This window comes from Balaenoptera physalus (assembly GCF_965194825.1).
Source record: "Balaenoptera physalus genome assembly, chromosome: 3".
Lineage (NCBI taxonomy): Eukaryota > Metazoa > Chordata > Mammalia > Artiodactyla > Balaenopteridae > Balaenoptera > Balaenoptera physalus.
Genome location: NC_138890.1, coordinates 85,840,590 through 85,864,161, shown reverse-complemented (window position 1 = coordinate 85,864,161; position 23,572 = coordinate 85,840,590). Strand labels below are relative to the sequence as shown.

General features: G+C 37.8%; 1 protein-coding gene across 17 annotated transcripts in view; it reads right to left on the bottom strand.

Moving 5' to 3' along the window:
* Positions 1-23,572, bottom strand: part of APC (APC regulator of WNT signaling pathway) — a 135,864-nt gene that overhangs the window by 11,486 nt on the left and 100,806 nt on the right. For 8 of the 17 annotated variants that reach the window (XM_082455708.1, XM_082455722.1, XM_082455718.1 and 5 more), the window contains 7 exons: positions 14,068-14,166; positions 11,187-11,565; positions 9,385-9,480; positions 8,035-8,088; positions 4,178-4,317; positions 3,536-3,613; positions 3,130-3,246 (listed from right to left, as the gene is read on the bottom strand). In XM_082455708.1, coding sequence (XP_082311834.1) covers positions 3,130-3,246; positions 3,536-3,613; positions 4,178-4,317; positions 8,035-8,088; positions 9,385-9,480; positions 11,187-11,565; positions 14,068-14,166 — 963 coding nt within the window. The remainder of the gene's footprint in view (positions 1-3,129; positions 3,247-3,535; positions 3,614-4,177; positions 4,318-8,034; positions 8,089-9,384; positions 9,481-11,186; positions 11,566-14,067; positions 14,167-23,572) is intronic. The other 9 variants (XM_082455724.1, XM_082455720.1, XM_082455721.1 and 6 more) reach the window with 3 other exon arrangements.

Sequence of the window (23,572 nt, the reverse complement as noted above, 5' to 3'; positions counted from 1 at the left end):
TAGAAGCAATATTAGAAAGGACTTAAGAAGGTATGGCCAGTTAAGAAATGAAGCAAGTGACTATGTGTTCAGGGTTTTGGTTCTTATAGGAAAAAGAGAAACACTGCAGAAGTTAGAAGAAGCAACAGAGGATTTTTGTTTTCATTTTCAAAATATTGGGCTTCTTACAGATAGCTGAAACATAAAAAAGCCTACTTCTCTACACCCAGTAGAGAAGATACAGAAGACAAGAGCAAGGGACTAACAGCTTTGCGTAAATAGCCACGCTTAGGGCACAGAGTGCAGGTGAAGGAAAGATTCTGCTGTGTAGAAGAGTAAGAGCCAGCGAATGGTAAAATGATGCAGTACGTGGGGAACATGGAAGGTAGTTTTGGTTCTTGTGGTCATTAGTAGTAAATGAAGTTGACAAGGAAGAGATGACAAATTAAAAAAAGAGAAAAGAACGTTCATAATGACGGTTGCACTGAATGTAGAAAAAGAGGGAAAAAATAAATTCTAATACTGCTAACCAGAGCAGGCCCAAACCAGAATTGGATATTATAAATTACTGATGGGCTACTTTTTCCAAGATTGGGCTTGCATTAAAAATTTATAGATGAATTTAGGGAGAAATGATCTTTAAACTACTACTCTTCCTTTACAAGAACAGGCTATGTCTTTCCATTTACTATGGTCTTCTCTTATGCTTCTCAGTAGCATGTGTCTTTTAATCTAACTTTCTTGGTTTGTAGCAATTAGTTTGTATGTAGATCTTTGAGGTCCTTGAGCGACAATAAAATAATGAGCTATTCAGCAGCAATACAAGTTCCCATAATACCTACAAATACATTAAATCTTTCTGAAAACACACAAGCTTGATGAGAAAGGAGTCTTAAAGTGTACATGGCGCTAATTTTTTTTGTATAATTTTATTAAGGTATAATTAGAGAACAACAAACTGCACATATTTCAAGTGTGCAATTTGATCATTTTTGATGTGTGTGTATACCAAGATAACATTTATATCACCCCCTCCATTTTCCTCATGCCGCCCATAATCCAACCCCAACCCCAGGCAACGGCTATTCTGATTCCTGTCATTGCAGATTATTGAATGTATCAATAGGTCATTCTTTTTTTTTTTTTTAATAGCCAAACTGTATTCCACAATTTGTTTACCCATTTACCTATTGATGGACATTTGTGTTATTTTTAGTTTTTGGCTATCACAAATAATCTCTCTGTGAATATTTGTTAAGTCTTTGTGTGAATTTAAGTTTTTGTTTCTCCTGGGTGGCCAGGTTGTATGGTAGGTAAATGTTTAATTTTAAAACACTGCCAAATGTTCTCTAAAGTTGGATAGGCATACCTCAGAGATATTGCGGATTTGGTTCCAGACCATTACAATAAAGCCAATATCGCAATAAAGCCAAGTCACATCATGTTTTTTTTTGGTGTGCATATAAAAGTTATGTTTACACTATACTGTAGTGCATATAAAAGTTATGCTTACACTACACTGTAGTCTATTAAGTGTCCAATAGCATTACGTATAAAAAAATGTACATACCTTAACTGAAAAATAATGCTGTTGGAAAAATGGCACCGATAGACTTGCTTAATGCAGGGTTGCCACAAACCTTCAATTTATAAAAAATGTAATATCTGCAAAGTGCAATAAAGCTAGGTATGCCTGTATGCCATGTAACATTCCCGCCAGCAGTGCGTGAGAATTCCAGCTGCTTAACATCCTTGACAACAGTTGGCCCATCTTTTAAATTCTAACCAATATAATATCTGTAATGGTATCTCGTTGTAATTTGTATTTTCCGGATGACTAACAATGTTGAGTATCTTTTCAAGTGCTTATTGGCTATTCACGTATCTTCTTTTCTGCAGTGTGAGTACAAGTGTTCTGCTGATTCGGTAGTGTTTTAAAGGTATCTTTATGCAGACCCTAAGTATATTTGAGTATTACCTTTTTTTCCTAGTTTTGAGATATAGTTGACACGTAACACTGTTTAAAGTATAAAGCATAATGATTTGACTTATAAACATCATGAAATAATTACCACAATAAGTTTAGTGAACATCTATCATCTCATACATACACAAAATTAAAGAAATAGAAAAAAAATTTTTTTCATTGTGATGAGAACTCAGGATTTACTCTCAACAATTTTCATATATAATGATCCAGCAGTGTTAATAAGATTTATCACACTGTATATTACATCCCTAGTACTTATTTATCTTATAACTGGAAGTTTGTGCCTTTTGACCACCTTTGAATATTATCTTTATATCCAGTTATTTAGTTGAATACTTATTTCTAACAATTCTTCAGTTGATTTTCTTGGGTTTTTCAGGTATAAAATAATATAATTTAGAAAAAATACATAAGTAAACAAACAAAATCCGCAGACTCTTCCTTCTCTGAAAAGGAAATTTTGAAGAGAAAAACATATAGGCTCTGGATCAAGGAGGACTGGTTGGGTGAAAGGAAATTCAGATTAGCTAAAAAGACTTGCTTAGTTCCTCTCAAATTTCAATTAAAAAAAAAATTAGCTTAGTTTCTGAAGTAGATATACTATCTGGAGATTATTTCCTTTTGTAAACAAATTATCATTTGAGGGATTTCTCACCTTTGGGTCTGATTACCTCTTGACAGGGTGACTATCAGAATTTGAGGACTCAGGTAGATTGAGATTTGGGCAGCGAAGAGTTAACACTTAACACCAGTGACTGGCAACTGAGGGTGATTCTGTCCCTTTTCCTTTACAGAGGACATCTGGTAATATGTGGAGATATTCCTGATTGTTATGACTGAGGGGAAGGTGTATTGGCATCTACTGCGCAAAGGCCAGGGATGCTGCTAAACATCCTACAAGGCACAGATCAGTTCTCCAAAACAAAGACTTATCTGGTGCAAGATGTCAACAGTGCTGAGTCTGGAAAACCCTGACTTATACTAGGCTACTTTGTACAATCTTTTCCAGCTTAATACTTTAGGAGTTTGGAGCAGTCTAAGTCTAGGGATAGGTAAGATAAGAGGGTCAGAAATTAGTGAGTCTCAGGGGTGGGAGATGGCAGCAAAAAAGTAACCAAAGATGAAATCCATATTGCAATACTAAATGTTTTCAAAGGTACCTTTTTCACTTCCAAAGCACATTCCATCAATGCTTTCACACTTCCAACTTCACGCAAAGTCTTTTTACTATTTACATCTGCTCTCCAAGACAGATTTCTCAAAACACTTGCAATAACCTGCAAATGAATCAATTTTAGAATAATTTGTTTATAAAATTATTCATACTAGTTGCTTTCTTGTTCGCAATATTAAGAGTAGAAATATATTAATAAATAAATTTCTTCTAAATGCTAATATAGTGCCAAAAGGAATTCCTACAATATAATTATTTTCCTCTATTTTGGTGTTAATGTAGCCACAATTTAAACATGAGATGCTGAACACTGAGCCACAGCTTAAATTAATCTAAATCAGGGTATTAACCCACTAACAGCCAAGAAAAACATTTGAAATTCTAAGCAGTACCTGCTGTAAGTCCTCACTTTCAGATTTTAGTTGGGCCACAAGTGCTCTCATGCAGCCTTTCATAGAGCATAGTGTAGCCTGTAAATCAAATATTACAGAGGGTCAATAATAAGGCAACCTGGAGCCATGCTTTATTTTTGACTAGTAAACTTCAAATCCAGTTTCAATCGTCTCATTCAATCCTAACTAATGTTTTACCCATAAAAGAACTAGAACCAGATTACATAAATGAAAGACAAATACCCTCCTAATCCTTTGGTATTTGTTCTTCTCTTGGCAAACCGGAAAAATAAAGTGAATAAATGATAAGAAACAATAAGCAAAGGGTTTTAAAATCTTTTATTCGGATGGAACCAACACGTGTATAACACTTGCACCAAGATTTCCAGATTTTTGTTATCATTCCCAGGAACAGTATTTTAAATGTGATTACATAAATCCACCACTGTGTTCCATCTTTTGCCTTTGTTTAGGCATAAGACAACCAAATGAGTAAGGATATGCAGTGAGGTATGAAGTACAGGTTTTTGTTGGTCAGTGTTTAATGAGCAGAGTGACAAAAAGTCAGTGAAAAGTAGTTTGTATGAAAGTAAAATAACTCATACCAGAGATATCACAAGAAATGGATCTTATAAAACATACCTTGTTGGCTACATCTCCGAAAGTCAAGTTTGTCAAAGCCATTCCTGCATATCGTCTTAAGGTAATACTGTAGTGGTCAGTAGTAAGTCCATACATTTCACAGTCCACTTGCAATAATTCTGCAATGGCCTGTAGTCCCCCTAATTTAAAAAGGGCAAGAGGAAAAAGATAATAATCTAAAATAAAACAAATGGGTACCAAGTTTATAAATTATTAGGAAAAAAACCTCAAAGAATGAGAATATATAAATTTAATTTTGTCTTTAGAATTACAAGCTACAGAAAATATTATAAAGGACTCTTGTGTAATATACTTATAAAGTACAAGTGACAACTATTCCATTTTCTGCCAGTTTCTCCACCCTCCAGCCCCTTGCCTTACCGAGTGAAATGAACATTATACTCTATTTACTGCACATACACTGTATCTTGTCATGGATGAAGAAGGCTGTTTTCTAACACTAGGTCTTCCTGAATGTAAGCAGTAAAAGGTAACTTATTTTTATTATTAGGACTTTACAAACACTCTTCATTGTCACACTCTGTGGCCTAATTACTTTAATATATTTTTATCTTCCAAATAATTTTTAGTATCCTTAGGAATACTAAAACTTCTAAATGAAACTGTGCATGAAGCAAAGCTTATTTTTTTTTATGAAAAAGAATTACCTATTCAACTTATTACTGAACTCTATAAAATCATTTTTAATTTTTACTTTTTTTAATTCTTACTTTTCTTTGATACTCATGAAGTGTCAAATACCAATACTAGGATTTAGTATTTTCTTTCCCCTTGATTCCCACCAATGGGTATACTTAACAATGCCCACAGTGGTCAGCAGTAGGAAGGCAAGGAGGAAAATGAAGGGAAAGGAAAGGAAAAGACATAAAGGAAGGGGTGGTAAAAAGATAAAACAAAACAAAAAGACAAAAGGTGAAGCAAAATGGTGAGGGAGTGAATAAAAAGAAAAATAAAAATGCATATGGAGGTTATTCAAAATATTATTCATCATCAATATTAATCATCATGGGACTGGAGATATTCTTTTGTCAGAGAAGTGGCTTAGACAGAAAAAGAGAAGATGAATATAAACAGGCAATTCTTGGATACTGTAAGTCTAAACAATCAGGTCATTAATCTGAAAGAGGATCGGTACATTTTTGTAAATGATCTAGAAGTGTCAGTATGTAGATGAATCAGCAAATCTGCAAAATAGACCAACTTCTATCTTGGGTCAAGAATGCCAGGTCAGGGGATTTAACTCTTGGAACACTGGTGTAAATCTTTATAACTAGCACCAATGACAGATGAGTTTGAATGTAGGTAAGTAAAAATTAATTTGGTTAAGGAAAATCCAAACCATATTTAGGAAGATTTTCCTCCATCCACCCATGATGATGGGAAGATAAACAGCCAACAAAAAAAACAGCCAATGTCTTTATGGAGCTTACAGATTAGAGCAAAGACAGCCACTGAACAACTAATTTAAGTGTACTGGATTGTGTAGAAGCACAGGGCAAGATAACAGGTGAACTTAACCTAGACTGGGAGGATCAAGAAAATGGCTGAGGAAATAATGTTTAACTTGAGACTTACAGGATGAATGAATATCTAAAAAGGGTGGGGCAGAAACAATAAGGAAGCATTTCAGGCAGATGAAACAGCATGTGCAAGGACTGCTGGGCCTGAAATATACAGCAACAAGGAGAGGGTCACAAGGTGAGGCTACAAAAATGGGTAAAGGCCAGATTATGCAAGACTTTGTGTGCCTCACCAAGGATTTAAGGCAGGGGAAGGAATAATGAGATGTATGTTCTAAACAGATTCCTATGACTGTAGGCTGCAGAATGGATTATGATTGGAAGTGGGGGGACAAGTAAGACAAACTATGGGAGAACAGGAGAGACGATAGAGGCTTGCTTGGGGTGGGGATAAAAAGAGCAGTGATTTGAGATATATTTAAGAACCAGAATTAAAGCATTTATGAGATATAGGGGATAAGAATAGACTCATGGATGTCCTCTAAGATTCTGGCTTTAGCAAGTGGGTTGACTGGAAGACCATTTTCTGAGAAAAGGAACTCTGGAAGAGACAGAGATTTAGGGATGGAGGAGACAACAAACTCAGTTTCTGTCAGCTGAGTCAGAAATGTCTGAAAAATCATCTAGGTGAAGATGTCAAATAAGCAGTTTGAAAAATGTGTGTAAATCTCAGGAGAGAGAACTTGGATTAAGCTGTAAATTTGAAAAACACTGTAACTGAAGCCATGGAGTAGAGGATGCTGCCTAGGGAGAGTGGAAGAAAGCCTAGTACAGAGCTTCAAAAAAGTCCACTATTTATTACTTTGGTAAAGAAGAAGGAACCACCGGTAAAAGAACTGAGAGTTTTGACCCAGGAAGCAGATCCGGGAGTCATTGTTGACCTGAAGACAGTGGCCTTGTGTACTGAGGAGATCACCAAAATGTTGAGGATTATAAAGCAGACGATCAAAGCCAAAACAAAACATACTATGCTTCGTGCCTACATAAAATCCTGCCTGGCACAGCAGTATCTGTGATACTGTTTTAAGAAAGGTGAAATGATCTAAAGAAAATCCCAAGAAGGCACTTGACTACTTTTGTATGGAAAAACCAAAAATCTTAGGACTTGATTGTGAAAACAAAGATTAAAGAAGGATTTGGTCAATGCCAATAAAACCATGAAGAACGTGGCTAATGAAAAAAAGGACATTCAATAAAATTTAGTGTGTCAGATAAAAGAGAGCGCCCTTTATGATTTCAGGCAGGTAAAAAGAAAACTTTCAGTGAATTTTAAGGCAAAGAATCTATACATTAAAACTATAAATGGATTCACAAAAATATGATGTGAATTCATGATCAATACAATAAAAAATAGGTTGCCCTAAGAAATATTAGGATGTTTCAAGGTAATGCAAAGGTCATGAACACATCCTTCCACATTTTCTTGGTGTCTATGTTAGAGAACAGTGGTCCAGATGAACCAAATACTATCTCATATGGTATCTCATAACCTTACAGATAGTAGAGGATCAATGGCTTCAGGTGACATTTAACAAAATCCTTAATTTAAACTTATCAAAAAGAGATAATAGAAAGATGATACTTAAGTTTTAAAACAGTATATTACTTTTCTTTTACTTGGTTTAGATAGTCACCATTAGCATGAAACGCCTCATTCTAAAATAAATATTAGGGGCTCAGCATCAATATTCTATATATTGGTGTTTCACAAAACTTCCCGATCATAAGAATCACCTGGGCCACTTATTAGATTTGATTCCTAGGTTCCCTCCTCCGGAGATTCTATTTTACTAAGCTTGCTTACCACGCACGGGCCAGAGAAATACATGGTTTGACAACTGCCTCTGGTGATCATTATGATCTAGTTTGGGAAACACTAATGCAAATTAACTATGAATTCCTTGAAAGTCAGGACCACGTCTTAATCATTTTTATACCTAGTGCCTAGCACAGTTTCTGGGACAGAGCTGGGAATTAATAAATGTATACATTACTGATACTATGGCCTGAAACTTGCAATACTAATAGGTGCAAACTTAAATGACCCTAATAGTTGTAGAATTTTCTTCTATGTACAAATGACAGTCCTAGCTGACCGGGCTTAGAAATTTCCCTTCATCCACCTGGGACTTCTTTCCTCCTTATTCCTCACTGTCAGATCCCTTGTGCTGTCTTAATCCATCTCCCCACGGTCCACACACCTTGATCCTTCTTTTGCTCCAATGCAAATTCAGAGGCTAGGAGTGAGAAGAAGGTAATCCCCTGTGGCTATATCCCCAGCAGTCACACCCCCAGAGGCCCCATCCTGCTCCTCACCTGAAAGCCCCTGCCCTAGCTCCTGTGATGAAATGCCCCGGGTAGCCTTCCTACCTGAAGAAGGAAGAGGAACAAATACTGAGTCTAGATTTTACTTGGAAATTCAGATGATTAATGTGTCAGTCCTAGTCTATAGTTCATTGGAACACAGGAACATTTATAAAAAACGTTTGTGGGAGCTAAAAATTGGATTAGTTTTCCCGTTTATTCATTCTTTTCCCCATTATTACTAGCGTTAAAAAAAACACCCAAACTTAAAATTTCACCAATGCTGAGACAGTACTGAGGAGGGGAGAACTCATAAGCTCATACTCAGTTGCACAGGAGGCTGGGGGCATGAGGGAAGGAAAGAGAATCAAGTGGGCCCACTGCTAGGGCTTGTGGGAAGAAAAGCATGGCTGGAGGGCAGGCGGAAATCACAAAGTACACAGCCTCCCAAAGTGATGACTCTGAAGGAGACAACACTCATTTTTGGCCGTTCAGGTTCTCTGTGTTTAAGAGCGTCATGACTTTGTCACTTTTAAGATAAGTGATGAATGATAATGATGAGGGGTGGCAGGAATACAAAGTGGGGGCTTGAATGAAATGTAACATAAACGGCACAAAAAGCAAGGGCACAGCTACGCTAAGATGGAAACTCAGTGTGTGGTTCTTGCTTGTGGCAGGACTAGAGCGATGCAGTTCACGTGAGATGGCTCAGCATGATGCAACTTACAAATACCACATGTGCAAAGTGAACCTAGAAATCAAAGAAAAACCATTACATGCAAAATGGGGGGCACAAATGCAGGTCATATAAGGTTTAGAGTATGTGAGAACACATACCTAAGAGTAATCCTTCCACAATTAACGGAACGTTTCTAACATAAATCAGAGCATAATGCTTTTCCGTATTAATCGGTTTCAGAGATACCACGCTGCTTATCATGAAAATCTAGTAAAGTACTGATAACCATGAAGATAAATGAGAATCTTAATAATAATTCCTTCTGATGTCTTTCAGAAGTGACTGAGTTCAAGAATAATTACGTAGCCCCACGTCTCAAAACAATTCAAATTACCCTCCCCGTCAACTGTCACCCAGGGTCTACCTTGACAATAGGGGCAAGAATGGACCATTTAGTATTTTTTCCAACCTTTGGCTAAGATTTTAAAAACCCAAGTTAGGTTACAAGGGTAGCAGTTTCTGCCACTTAGGACACTGTCTGTCTCCTCTGGAAACCAGAGTATAGTCATTTGCTACAAGGAGGAAGCAGATGGTAATAAAAGTTAGTGGCCTTATATCCTAATTCAACAATGATGAAAAATCTTTAGTATTCTTCTATGGCATTAAGAAACATTTTGTCTTACCAAGTTCATTCATTGCGTGTCTATGCTCCTCATCAAATGAAAGTTTCATTAGAACACACACAGCAGGACAGATTTGATGTTCAACAGGAGCTGGCACTGAAAGATAAAATTGACATAAACCATATGCTTTGTTTTCTCAAAAGTAGTGATATTTATTATACTTAAAAAATACTCAGGGCTCACTAATACATCCCTAATGCATAGCAGTTTAGTGAATCAACAAGTATTTGCTGAAGAGATGAATAAATACTACAAACATGGAAAGGAAAACGTAAGGGTTTTTTTTGGTTCCATAAAAATGTCTACCTCTCATCAGCCTCTGACCAAGTCTGCTGGACTAAGTCCCATGCAGGTTTATGCTATAATTCAAGTAACTTAAAAATTATATTGGCTATATGAAATAATAAAAACATTTTGGTATAAAACTTTTTATTTGCAATCTCTATTTAAACTTAAAGACACATGGCTGTATAGAAATGTAGTAGAGAAACCTAGTATAAACCTAGTATAGAAAGCTTACTATACAGATACCAGATAGTAAACAAAAATTTAAAGACAAGGTGTCCAAGAAAATGAACCTGCACATTTAATACTATGCACAAAGTTTCAAAACTGTTACTTGAAATAAAAATTTAAAAAGCAAGTCTATTTTTCAGAAGTAATAATATTTATTCTATTTAACTTTTCTGAGAATAGGTATTAAGAGCACAAAATGTGAGTCATTATATAATTGTGGACAAAGAAAACAATCCAGAAAGACAATGTTCTTCCAGTAAAGCATCCTATAGTTCTCCTCATCCCTAGGACAAATAGATATAAAGGACATTTCTGCTGTATTCTATTCTTGAAAACTTTTAAATTTTAAATAAATTCACCTTTATACCTACCTAAAAAAAATCTAAATCTTTATAGATCATGTTCTCAACATCACTCTTTCTCCTACTCCCGCAATCAAGATACTGATACAATAGTCCTTTGTCATGTGTGTGCGCGCATGGGGGTGTTCTTATCAGGTGAAAGGAAGGTCTTACCTTATATACTTACTGCCTTTGGTTCTTGCTACAGGAATGAAGTAAGTTATGTCCCCAAAGGTCCCAACTCCCATGTTCCCTGCTCCTGAAGGAGAGGGGCTGGTGGCCAAGGGTTTCTCCCTGAGCAAAGAGCTGGGAGGCTGATCACCCCAGCAACTGGGGCCCCATGGCCTGAAGCAGGATGGTGAAGTAGGAAGAGCACTGGGCTGAGAGTCAGGAGATCTGACCTCTGATCCTGCCTCCACCACCCACTAGCTGTGAGGCCACAGGCAAGTCTTTTAGCCTCTCTGAGCCTCAGTTTCTTCATCTGTAAAATGGAGATGATAGTATCTTCCCTTCCTACTTCACAAGGCTGTTGTAAGGATCAAATAACATATGTAACACAGCTCTGTATCCACTGAGTAGAGTGATATGCAAATGTAAGAGATTATGGGTTGGTCACTAACAGCTGAAGGAACTTGTGTAAAGTCACTTTCTTGAGCTTAATCTCAAGAGATGGAGGACATAATCGCTCAAGTTCTTTCTAGATCTGCTATGCTATGACTCTGTCTTGATTTTCTGTTCTTTTGTGGTTGCACTGTAGTACGTATAACATTTTCCTTTGCTAATTTTTTCTACAGAAATAGAGAAATTAAGCTTTAAACTATGTTAGCAGCGTAGATGGCTAATATGAATTTCCCATGCCTATTCATAAAGACACCATCCTAATTTAAAGTTTTCATTTCAAAAACTTTTACATTTGCTTTGTAACATGCACCATACGGAACATACTTGGATTTTTGTCCTGGTCCATGCCTTGTTCATGGGCTTCCTGCCACTCCCAACAGGTTTCACAGTAAGCTCGTATCTGTTCCAAAAGATGAAGGACTCGGATTTCACGCCTGCCTCTCTTGTCATCAGGCTGTGAGTGAATGATGTTGTGGAGTGCTGCACTGGCCCTGGCCCGAGCCTCTTTACTGCCCCGGGAATTTCCCAACAACACAGAGTCTTTGTCATTGCCATGTAAAAGCTGGATGAGGAGAGGAAGACATCCAGACTGTCGCATGGATATACAGCTGTCTTGGGAGCTAGACATAGCTAGCAAAGTTCGCGACATATCATCCTTATCATGAGTACCAAGCATTGACAACAATGAATACACCATTTCCACCTGTGGGCCAAATGAGTTTAGAAACAAAATTATGACTTTAATATCCAAAAGCCAACACCAATGAAGTGATGAATGGGATATTTATTGTAACTCATTAAAAACAAAAACAAAAACCCCTTTCCAGGATGAAGTAATGAGCGTTATTTCAAAATCCATATAATATAATCATCACCAACTTGTTTATGAGTAAATATTAGTAGTGGTAGTATATAGTGTTGAAAAAGAGAAAGTAGGTTCTTGCATAAACCTAAATTGCTGTTTGTCTGGATCAGCTGGTGATAATCCACTGATTATAATGAATGACAATCAACTGATTTCTCTCTCTCTCTCTCATATCTCCCCCCGCACCACACACACTCACCCCCGCCAACACACACGCAGAGTCAGAAATGTGGTTTATCTAAATTCTTTACACAATTTAAAATTTTAATTTTTAAAATCTACAACCATAATCAATAAAGAGAAAATATTTTTCTGCAATTATTACTTACTAAGTACTAGCTCTCAGCAATTGGTAACCTTCACCAGATTATAATTACAGTTAAGTCCCCTACATATGGACGAGTTCCATTCTGAGAGCACGTTCACAAGTCCAATTTGTTCATAAGTCCAACAAAGTTAGCCCAGGGACCCAACTAACACAATCGGCATTTAGTACTATACTGTAATAGGTTTACAATACATTCGCATCTTTGAAAGTTCGTAACTTGAAGGTTCATATGTAGGGGACTTACTGTATAATATTGTTAAAGTTATGATTTCTCCCTTATACATGTAAAAATATCTTGTTATAAAAAGGAGAATGCTCTGATCATACAGGGATACAAAGCCAGGATTCTTATTCAATTTTTTTTTAAAAGCAGCTGGTAAGCATCAATTACTCCCTGACCATAAATTCTAAGAATTTACTTAGAAGCAGATTAGAAACAGGAAACAGTACCCAGTTATCCTGCACTGTGACCAACCTCATTTTAAAGTGAGAGCTACTGCATAAAAGTAGAGGCCATTACATAAATGTATCATATCTGTAAATTAGTCGTTCTTAACCAGGGGCAGTTTTAGCCACCCTGAGACACTTTTGGCAACGTCTTGGAGACATTTTCGGCGGTCACAACTTCGGGAGGAAAAGCTTCGGGCATCTAGTAGGTAAAGACCAGGGATGCTGTAAACATCCTACAGTGTAATGAGGAATTATCCAGCCAGTAATGCTGAGGCTGAGAAACTCTACTCTAAATGGGTAAACACACACTACTCTTAGATATGAAAGTTTTATTAGGAAGGCAGTACAGAACTGTGGATATATAGTCTTTCAAATTCTGACTCCACCATTTACAAGTGAGTGGTGTGACACGACCAAGTTATTTGAATTCTCTGAGGCCCAGTTGTCTCAGTTGCAAAATGGAGAAATTTACCTAATAGGGTTTTCTTTGTGAAGATTAAATAAAATAACACATGTATAGCACAGTAACTGGCATTCAAAAATGTAGTAAGGTCTTAATATTATCATACATAAATCACTTCAAAAGGAAATGGTATTCTAGCTGCCAGTTTTCATGCAATAGTACTGTTGAATATTAAACATTTTCTTTATAGTGAAAACTACTTGTTGATGTTGGACAGATCTGGGGTTGAATTCCAATTTAATTACACGATTCAGCTGTCTGAATCTTTTTTTGGCTTCAGTATTCTCATTTTAAAAAGAGGGGCAAGAATACCTCAAAGGGTTTTCGAGAAGATCAGAGATAATAAACATACAACTCCCAGCAGTTACTGGCATCCTAGTGGTCCCAAGTAGTAACCATTGTGAGTTATTAAAAGGATTAAGTTTCATATTAACAATACCATTGATACTCTAAAATTCACTTCTTAAATCGACATTAGTTATTTCAGTAATGCTTTTCCTAAGAGCCACTATATTATTAAAGTAAAAAAGACCATGTAGAGTATGCTGTGAAAACAACTAGTGGAATTATTTAGATTTAACTGAAAATATACTGCTTAGTAATGTTAGAATTTCATCTTTGTTCATATAATGGTAAAGCCCCTGGCTTTAAAACAATAATAAAATAATTATTTTCTTTTCAAACATACTATTCTCAAGCCCCCCAAAATATTTACTAACATCTAAGAGACCCTAAGAAAACGCACTTATCAGCAGTGGATAGGATAACATTCAATTTCAATAATTTTTCCATCCGCTAAGTATTTATTAAACACTCATTATGTGCAGATTCTGTGCTAGATGCTGCAAAGGACAAAAAACAGTCCCTGTGCTCCGACTGTAGCGATTCGAAGGAGGCAGGCAGATTGCATGGGGAGGTGAGAGGACCCCGGAAATCAGAAAACGTTCTGTGAAGAAGGAAAGCCCAGGAAGGTTTCTGAAGGCTGGCTAGGGCTCTGACAGTCATTTTTCGGTGGGGTGGGAAGTGGAGGTGAGGGCCGCGGCAGGCAGGGCACAGAGGCAGGAGTCACAGGCAGTGCTCAGTGCTTATAATCTATTACCTTGGTCCCCAGATGACTTGTCAGCCTTCGAGGAGCAGAATGTGTGCTGCTAGAACTCAAAACACTGGCTGTTTCGTGATCTATTCGTGCGGTTGAACCCTAGAAAGTAAGCAAATTATAGACAGTATAATTTAGATTATAGATAAATACAGCTAACTTCATGTTAAGGTACTCCAAATGAACTGTCTTTAGGGTAAACAGCTAAATAAATATACCATTAAAAGTGTGAACATTATAACTGCCCAAAATGAATATTTTTACCTATAAACTTAAGTAGAGTTTAGGGAAACACTGAAGGAAAAAAGATTGCTGCAAAAGACAGTTAAAGTACAATGTGGAAGTAACCGAACACTGCAGAAATTCTAAGAGTAATATTCTTTCACAAATTAAAAGGCATGAAACCACATTCAGTTAAATATAAATTGATTGGTAGAAAGTTCCACTGAGTGACGAAATGCTCTAAATTACCACAAAACTAACTGTGAATTTCGTACAGATCAAGTTCTCCAGGAGCTCAGAGTAGAAAAAAGACTACTTGAAACCTCTATTGGAGAAAGGCATGAAAAAATAAATAATTGTACTGAGATATCATGAGCACTTAGTAAGAAGAATGCATAAAATACTGACAGAAAACAGAAACAACTACTTGCTTAAGAACTATTAAAGACTGAATAAGATAAGTTATACTTAAAGGTAGGCCTTGGATTTTGGGAGAATGATGGAAGAGTCTGTGTAAAGGGATAAATATGGAAAGCATGCTAGAAAAGAATATAGGCAGAACACTCTCTGACATAAATTGTAGTAATGTTTTTTGGATCTGTCTCCTAAGGCAAAGGAAATAAAAGCAAAAATAAACAAACGGAACCCAACTAAACTTAAAAGCTTTTGCATGGCAATGGAAACCACAGACAAAACGAAAGACAACCTACAGAATGGGAGAAAACATTTGCAAATGATGTGACCAACAAGGGATTAATATCCAAAGTATATAAACAGCTCACATGACTCAGTATCAAAAAAACAAACAACCCAATCAAAAAATGACCTGAAGACCTGAATAGACATTTCTCCAAGGAAGACATACAGGCACATGAAAAGATGCCCAACGTCACCAGTTATTGCAGAAATACAAATCAAAACCAGGTATCACTTCACACCTGTCAGAATGGCTATTATTAAAAAAAAAAAAGTTTTAAGAGAAAATTACATTTGTAAATGTAACTGCAGAAAAAAACTGTAATGTGAAATCCATTTAACTGTATATTTTAAATGAGTATGTTAGTCTTTCCTCAATAAAGCTGATTTTAAGAAGTTGCAACTTGAGAGGTCTTTTTTATGTCTCCGCATATAAAAGCATGAAGACCCACTTATTCACACCCACACAGGGAAATCTAGGGTTAGATTAAGAATACTAGAACAGAGTCTCAGAGTGGCTACCCTTTCTAGTCTCTACTCCGTCTGTGGGTCTGCATGCTTTATGTTGGTTAGTCCTCTAGGGATACTTCTCAATCTGGAGCAGCAGGTTAGTACCCCTCAGGGTAGGGAGAACAGGCAGCAGAGAAAGACATCCTGCAACTCCTTCCACTGCCACTAGCTACTGGGTGCTTCTATAATGGTATTTCAATTCACATGCAACCAAACAACAAACATTTACTGAGCTCTTGCTACTTTCTCGGTACAGTGCTAGTCACTAGGGATATAAGTGAGTAAGATATTCCCATCCTCACCGCACACAGACTCTAGACAGGTTGCTCAACATGTAAATATACAGTAGTATAAGTGCTTTGACAGAGGCCACATGCACACACAGGAATGGCATATACTCAGTCCTGGGAGTACAGAGTAAAGTGCTATCGATTTTGAACCACGAGGAAGAGTTTAGCTAATAAAAAGGAGGAGAGTTAGCCACAGGGCAGACCAGACGAGGCAGAAGCATAAGCAAAGGTCAGAAAGAACGTGTGTGTGTTTGTGTGTGTGTGTGTGTGTGTGTGTGTGTGTGTGTTTGTGTGTGTGAGTGTGTGTGTGTGTGTGAGTGTGTGTGTGAGAGAGAGAGAGAGAGAGGGAGAGGGAGAGGGAGAGGGAGAGAGGGAGAGAGGGAGAGAAAGAAAGAGAGGGGAGAGACAGAAGCTGATTCACTGATTGATTTGGAGATAAAGAGCTTATTCTGATTGCAATAAAGAAGATGGAGTTGAGGGACGAAGACTCAAGGTAAAGAGAATAGTCAGGGGGCTTTTTAAGGAGACTCAGGCAAGGGGCCTCTCTTGCTCTACAGTAGAAGGGGAATGACTCCTTATCCTGAAGCAAACATACTGTCTCTTTTTAAAAAAATTAATTAATTAATTAATTTATTTTTGGCCGTGTTGGGTCTTCGTTGCTGTGTGCAGGCTTTCTCTAGTGGTGGCGAGTGGGGACTACTCTTCGTTGTGGTGCATAGGCTTCTCATTGCAGTGGCGTGTCTTTGTTGTGGCTCGCGGGTTCTAGAGCGCAGGCTCAGTAGTTGTGGCGCGCAGGCTTAGTTGCTCCGCGGCACGTGGGATCTTCGCGGACCAGGGCTCAAACCTGTGTTCCCTGCATTGGCAGGTGGATTCATAACCACTGCACCACCAGGGAAGTTCCAAACATACTGTCTCTGAGGATATCTAAATATTTTTACTGTTTCTGGTAGTGAGGACCTAACACAACCCCTAACGATCCTCGTTTCCTGGCATTCACACGTAATCGCCCTGCCTTTGACTGTGGGCTAGATTTAGTGAATGGCTTCTAGTGAACAGACTGCTGCAGACGTGATGAGAAGTCACTTCCAAGATAAGGTTACGAAGACTGTGGCTTCCATCCTGGACATCCTCTCTTGTGCTCTCTGAGGGAGGCCAGATACTACGTTGTGAAACGCCCTTTGTAAAGACCCTGGCGGCAAGGACATGATATCACTGGCCAACAGCCTGAGGACATGAGGCCTGCCAACAGCCATATGAGTGAGCTTAGAAGCACATCTTCCCCAAGTCAAGTCTTGAAATGACTGCGGCCCCAGCTAACACCGTGACTGCAGCCTGTGAGAGACCCTGAACCGGAGGCACTCAGCTAAGCTGCACCAGGATTCCTGACCTACAGAAACAATAATAAATGTTTGTTGATTTTGCTAAAATTGTCAAGCAGCAATAGATAATTAACACATTGTTTGAAACAAAAGAGAAATAAGAGGTTAAACTATGAAACAAGGGAAAACCCATGTCCACACTAAAACATGTTCCGGACATTCATTTCAGTGTAGATACCAAATCATCTTTAAGCTTCGGTCTCCGTACCTTCCTATACAGCTCCTTGATTTTGGGACACTCACCGCTCTGTTCTCCCAAACTCTCTAGCTAGAAATCCAGATGCATTTCTTATATGGAGATTCCAAGAGAACATTCCCATACCCACACTACCTATAGGCCTAGAACTCGAGCCCTGAGAATCTTTCCTGGGCCTTTTTATTATGGCTAGGCCTGCACCGACATCTTTCAGAGGAACCAGAGAAATGGTAACCTGCAAGAAATGGTACCTTCCTAAGAAGTATTTCCCACCCGACTCATCACTAAATTCTGAAGAAATGAGCGTCATTAACTCTCTCTCAAACTCAAGACCTATTAAATCAGCCATATTTTACATCCACTAAATCAGCCTTGCTCACTGTCCAAAACCTAAGTCCAAAAACATATCATTTCCAACTGTCAGCCTTAAGACGTGTGTGAGACACTATTTCCTAATATTTTCTTTCCTATCCAAACTTCCTTGTGAAATTTAGGTTCCATGCTCCATAAATACCCATACCTCCTCAACTTTTCACATAATGCTCCTTTCATTCCTGGCCTTAACTGAAACCTAGCTCTTATTGGACACCACCTCCTCCTGCAGCCCTCTCTCCTATATCCCATGTACTTTGGCGTCAGGAGGTAGCATAAGCCTATGTCTTCCTCACTCTTCAACACCACTTTGAAACTATTATTTCTCCACCTTCCGGTAATAGCCCCAAATCTCCTTGTGTTATAATCACTTTTCCCTTTCCCCAGTGCTATCACCTACTAACCACTCAATCACTGTCTTCAATCATTAAACAACTTGGGCACAAGGGTCACTGACCTCCTTCTACTTCAATTACTGCCACCATTCTGGGTAACTTATGCCCCATTCAAAACCATGGTCTCTCAGTTCTCTGGTATCTTCAGTGACGTTTTTCTCCTCTACTCCATTTTAGTCACTGACATCTATGGCTGTATCCTAGACCATTTCCATCACCCTGAAATGTACCATCTCTGAATAATGCATTTAGTTATCCTGTGGTAACTCTGAAAACCTATTCTTCTGGCAATCTCCTTTAACCTTCCCCAAGAAAGTGTCTTTAAAATGACTGGAATGTCCAGCACATGAACGTCCCTACATACTCCACCTTGAATTTTTTCGTGGTCCATCACTTCCGTAATTCTTTGGTCAGTTTTCAATATCTTTGCCCCATGGCTATTCCATCCCACCTGCCTGGAAACATTGCAATTGTAGATGAATCCAACTGTCTGTTTTCTCTACACCCTAATATGGACTGCTGAGCAGTATTTGAGAAATATGAGCATGTGAGAATATCACACAATTCTCCAGGGTGCTGCCCATGTAACCTTTATGGTCACCAATACACCTGGGCCCTTAGTCCTCCATCTGTAATCCTTGTGTTTCCCTAGTCAGCTCTCCCTTCTTTGCTCACAGTGGCTATTTTGGATATGTCTCCTTTACCACAAATAATTTTACCTTCTAATTTGCAGAGAAATAGAAGCCATCAGACAAAACTCCCTCAAACTTGCTGCTACCAAACTGACAAAATTACCTGCCTCCACACCCATCTCCATCTCCTCCTGCTATTGCTTCAGAGGCACCCCTTCTGCTACCTAAGGCCCGTCCCTTCATGTGTGCTCTAGATCCTTTCCCTCCCCATTCCTCTTTGCTCTTTTGGACCTTCAATCTTTTTCTCTACTGGCTCCTTCCCATTACCATTCAAATATGCTTATCTCTTCTATTTTATAAAAAGAAAAATAATCTCTCAATTTTCTCTCAAATCTCTACTCTGTGTCAGTTAATGGCCTTTTCTCTCTTGGGCAGTTCACACTCAGACTTTCTGAGTTAGCTAAAATTGCTCTCTTCTACTTTTTAACCTTCCAATTTAAACCTCAACTCACTCCAATATCACATGGTAGAGAAGAAAGCCAATGAAATGGCTCTTGCCAAGATCAGCACTGAAGTTCTTTTTTTGGTGAAACCTAAAGGAAAATTTTCAAGTCCTTACAGTCAATGGTGGATATTGTTAACTATTTCCTCTTTTGGAACAACAATGTTATTCCCTTGCTTTGGAATTTTTTAGCCCAGGTCTTCATCTTCTCTTTCTATAATCACAGGGGATATAAAAATCTCCCATACCTTTAATTATCACATTTTTCACCCTTCCCTTTGATTCCAAACCCACTATCTAATAGCCTACTTGACATTTCTGCTTCATTGTCTCAGACTTAACATCTTGAAACTTAACATTTTTGAAACTAGATTATTTTCCCTCACAAACTTGTTCCTCATCTAGTGTTAGCACTGAAGTGTATCACCATCCTTGTAGCTGCCTATGACAAAAACCTGGAAGTCATTCCTGACTTCTCCTTCCTCCTCAGCCCTCGCATCCAACACTAACCCTTATGGATTATAGTTTCTAAATCCTCTCAGATACTCAGATATCTGCTGACTAAATGACTCTCTCACATCTATCAATTCTTCCCTAACCCCCAAGGCCACCATCCTCTTTCACCTAGATTACTGTTCCTAATTTACCCAATCATTCTTAAGGTGTCAGAATAAATTAATTTGTAACTTCCTCTAGGATGAAAATCACCCCAACACTAGGTTAAGTGCTGTAGCACTACGTACTTGCCCTTTCATACTACTTAACACACTTTGTGGAAAATGCTCATCTGTCTTACTTCTAGATGATAAGTTTCTTGAGGACAAGGTAGCATCTACCTAGCCCACCACCACACCCGAGGGTTGAGAACAGTCTTGGCATAATGCAGATCCTCAGTAAACAGATCCTGAACAGTGATGAGTTTTATATTATCTTTCAGGTAAAAGGGGTGGGGGAGAAAGTTAACAGCAGAGTGAAAAATGGGCTAAGGAGCAGAGAGGTGGGGATAAGATGAACTGTCTGGAGGGGGCCCCTCCAAGTAAATACAATTCCTTTTCACTACATATTAGAATCAAGCATCTATCTTCTGATTCCCCTTTATTCACCCTTAAATATCCATTGCCATTACAGGCACTCAAATGTTTGCTGAGGGACCCTAGAAGGACTATGCCTGGCAGTTAAATTAGCACAGCTGGGATACAGTCAATTTCAATTACACTTGCTGGGTTGGAACCCCTCTTCTATCCTCTGCTTGCTCACTTTACAAAGTGACTCAAAAGGGTTCACCATAAAGGTAGCAACAGTCTCTAACTCACTATGAAACTTGACATGAGGGGGAAGAAGCAACCACTCCCCTCATCTTGCCTTGTTTTCATACAAACCGTATCTGGAAGTAGTCAAACAGTAGATAAGGAGAAGTTTCTCTTTATAGAAATACTACAGCTAATTTTGTAACCCCTAATGAATTAATGGAGCTAAGCATTAAGTATCAATGGCTGTTAATACCACAAAAAGAGAGAAAACCAGACATTTTGTGCTTCCTGATGGAAGACCACAATGCCATCTATGAAAAAGTCTTGTCCAAAAAAGGAGGGGGGGCCTTGAAACCAAATCTGATCACAGCTCTAGATCTAAATACCAATTTATAGGAAATACAGAAGATAGAGGATCATGTCAAACTTCACTGTGGAGATGTTATCAGCAAAATCCAGACTATGGAAAACACTAGAAAACAAATAACTTTGGTTAGTCAACAAACATATAGCAAAAAACTGAGAGACAAAGAGGAAACCTATAGATTAAAAGAGGCTTCAAAGACATATTAACCAAGCTCTGTGCACGAACCTTATCTGACCAGAGTCAAATAAACTGAAAAATTACGACATTTATGAAACAATTGCAAATTTGAATACTGACTAGATATCTGATGCTACTAAGGAATTACTGTTAGTTTCTTTGGCAGTGTAATAATGGCACTGTACTTATGCACTTTAAAAAACTGTTCTTTGTCCTTTTTTCCCAGGATTGCTTTAGCAATTTTGGGTCTTTTGTGGTTCCATATAAATTTTAGTATTATTTGTTCTAGTTCTGTGAAAAATGTCATGGGCATTTTAATAGGAATTGCATTAAATCTTGTAGATTGCTTTGGGACTTCGGACAATACTACAAAGCTACAGTAATCAAAACAGTATGGTGTTTGCACAAAAACAGACATATAGACCAACGGAACAAAATAAAGAGCCCAGAAATAAACCCACACACCTACGGTCAATTAATCTTTGACAAAGGAGGCAAGAATACACAATGGAGAAAAGACAGTCTCTTCAGCAAGTAGTGTTCAGAAAGCTGGACAGCTACATGTAAATCAATGAAGTTAGAACACTCCATCAACCATAAACTCAAATTGGTTTAAAGACCTAAATATAAGACATGACACCATAAAACTCCTAGAAGAAGACATAGGCAAACATTCTCAGACATAAATTATAGCAATATTTTCTTAGATCAGTCTCCCAAGGCAAAAGAAATAAAAGCAAAAATAATCAAATGGGACCTAATCAAACTTAAAAGCTTTCACACAGCAAAGGAAAACCAAAAAACAAAAAACCCATCAACAAAACAAAGACAACCTACGGACTGGGAGAAAATATATGCACAAATGATGCAACTGACAAAGGGTTAATATCCAAAATGTACAAACAGCTCATACAACTTAATATCAAAAAAACAGACAACCCAATCAAAAGATGGACAGAAGACCTAAACAGACATTCCTCCAAAGAAGACATACAGATGACCAACAAGCACATGAAAAGATGCTCAACATCGCTAATTATTAGAGAAATGCAAATCAAAACCACAATGAGGTATCACCTCACACCGGTCAGAATGGCCATCATTAAAAAGTCTGGAAAGAATGTGGAGAAAAGGGAGCCCTCCTACACTGTTAGTGGAAATGTTAATTGGTACGGCCACTGTGAAAAACAGTATGGAGGTTCCTTAAAAAGCTAAAAATAGAACTACCATATGATCCAGCAATCTCACTCTTGGGCATAAATCCAGAAAAGAGGAAAACTCTAATTCAAAAAGATACACGCACCCCAATGTTCACAGCAGCACTATTTACAACAGCCAAGACATGGAAACAACCCAAGTGCCCATCAACAGATGATCAGTTTAAGAAGATACAATGGAATTTTATTCAGCCACAAAAAAGAATGAAATACTGCCACCTGCAGCAACATGGATGGACTTAGAGAATATCATACTAAGTGAGGCAAGTCAGACAGAGAAAGACAAATATTATATGATATCACTTATATGGGGGAATCTAAAAAATAATACAAATGAATCTATATACAAAACAGAAACAGACTCATAGACGCAGAAAACAAACTTATGGTTATCACAGGGGAAGGAGAAAAGGATAGATTAATGGTATGGGATTAACAGATACAAATAATCTGAATAAAAAATTACTGAATCACTTTGCTGTACGGTTGAAACTAACATAATAATGCAAATCAGCTATACTTCAATTTTAAAAAAAGTAATCTTAGACACAGAAAAAAAACTTATGGTTACCAAAGGGGAAAGGGAAGGAGGGATAAAACAGGAGTATGGGATTAACAGATATACACCTCCATATATATAAATTAGATAAACAACAAGAATTTACTGTATAGCACAGGGAACTATATTCAATATCTTGTAATAACCTATAAGGGAAAAGAATTGGAAAAAAAATATATGTATAACTGAATCACTTTGCTGTACACCTGGAAGTAACAATATTGTAAATCAACCATACTTCAATTAAAAAAAAGTATTCTTTTTTTTAAAAAATGTATTTGGTTGTGCCAGGTCTTCATTGCAGCACATGGGCTCCTTAGTTGTGGCATGCATGTGGGATCTAGTTCCCTGACCAGGGATTGAACCCAAGCCCCTCGCACTGGGAGCATGGAGTCTTAACCATTGCACCACCAGGGAAGTCCCCCCAAAATGTGTTCATATCCTTTGGAAATACACAGTGAAGTATTTATGCAAGAAATGATGGCTGGGATCTTTTCCAAAAATAAAATGAGAGGGCAAGTAGATAGGGTACATGTAGATTACTATATTATTCTCTCTGCCTCTGTATATATTTGAAATTTTCCATAATAAAAGGTTTAAAAACACATTACTAGCAGCAGAAAAGGTCCTCCTACCATTTTCTCTCTTTCCCACTCTTTGTTGAAGTTCATTACTACTTACTGGTTATATCACTAGAGATCTGGTTCTAAACATTAAACAGAAAAGCTGAGGATCAATTCATAA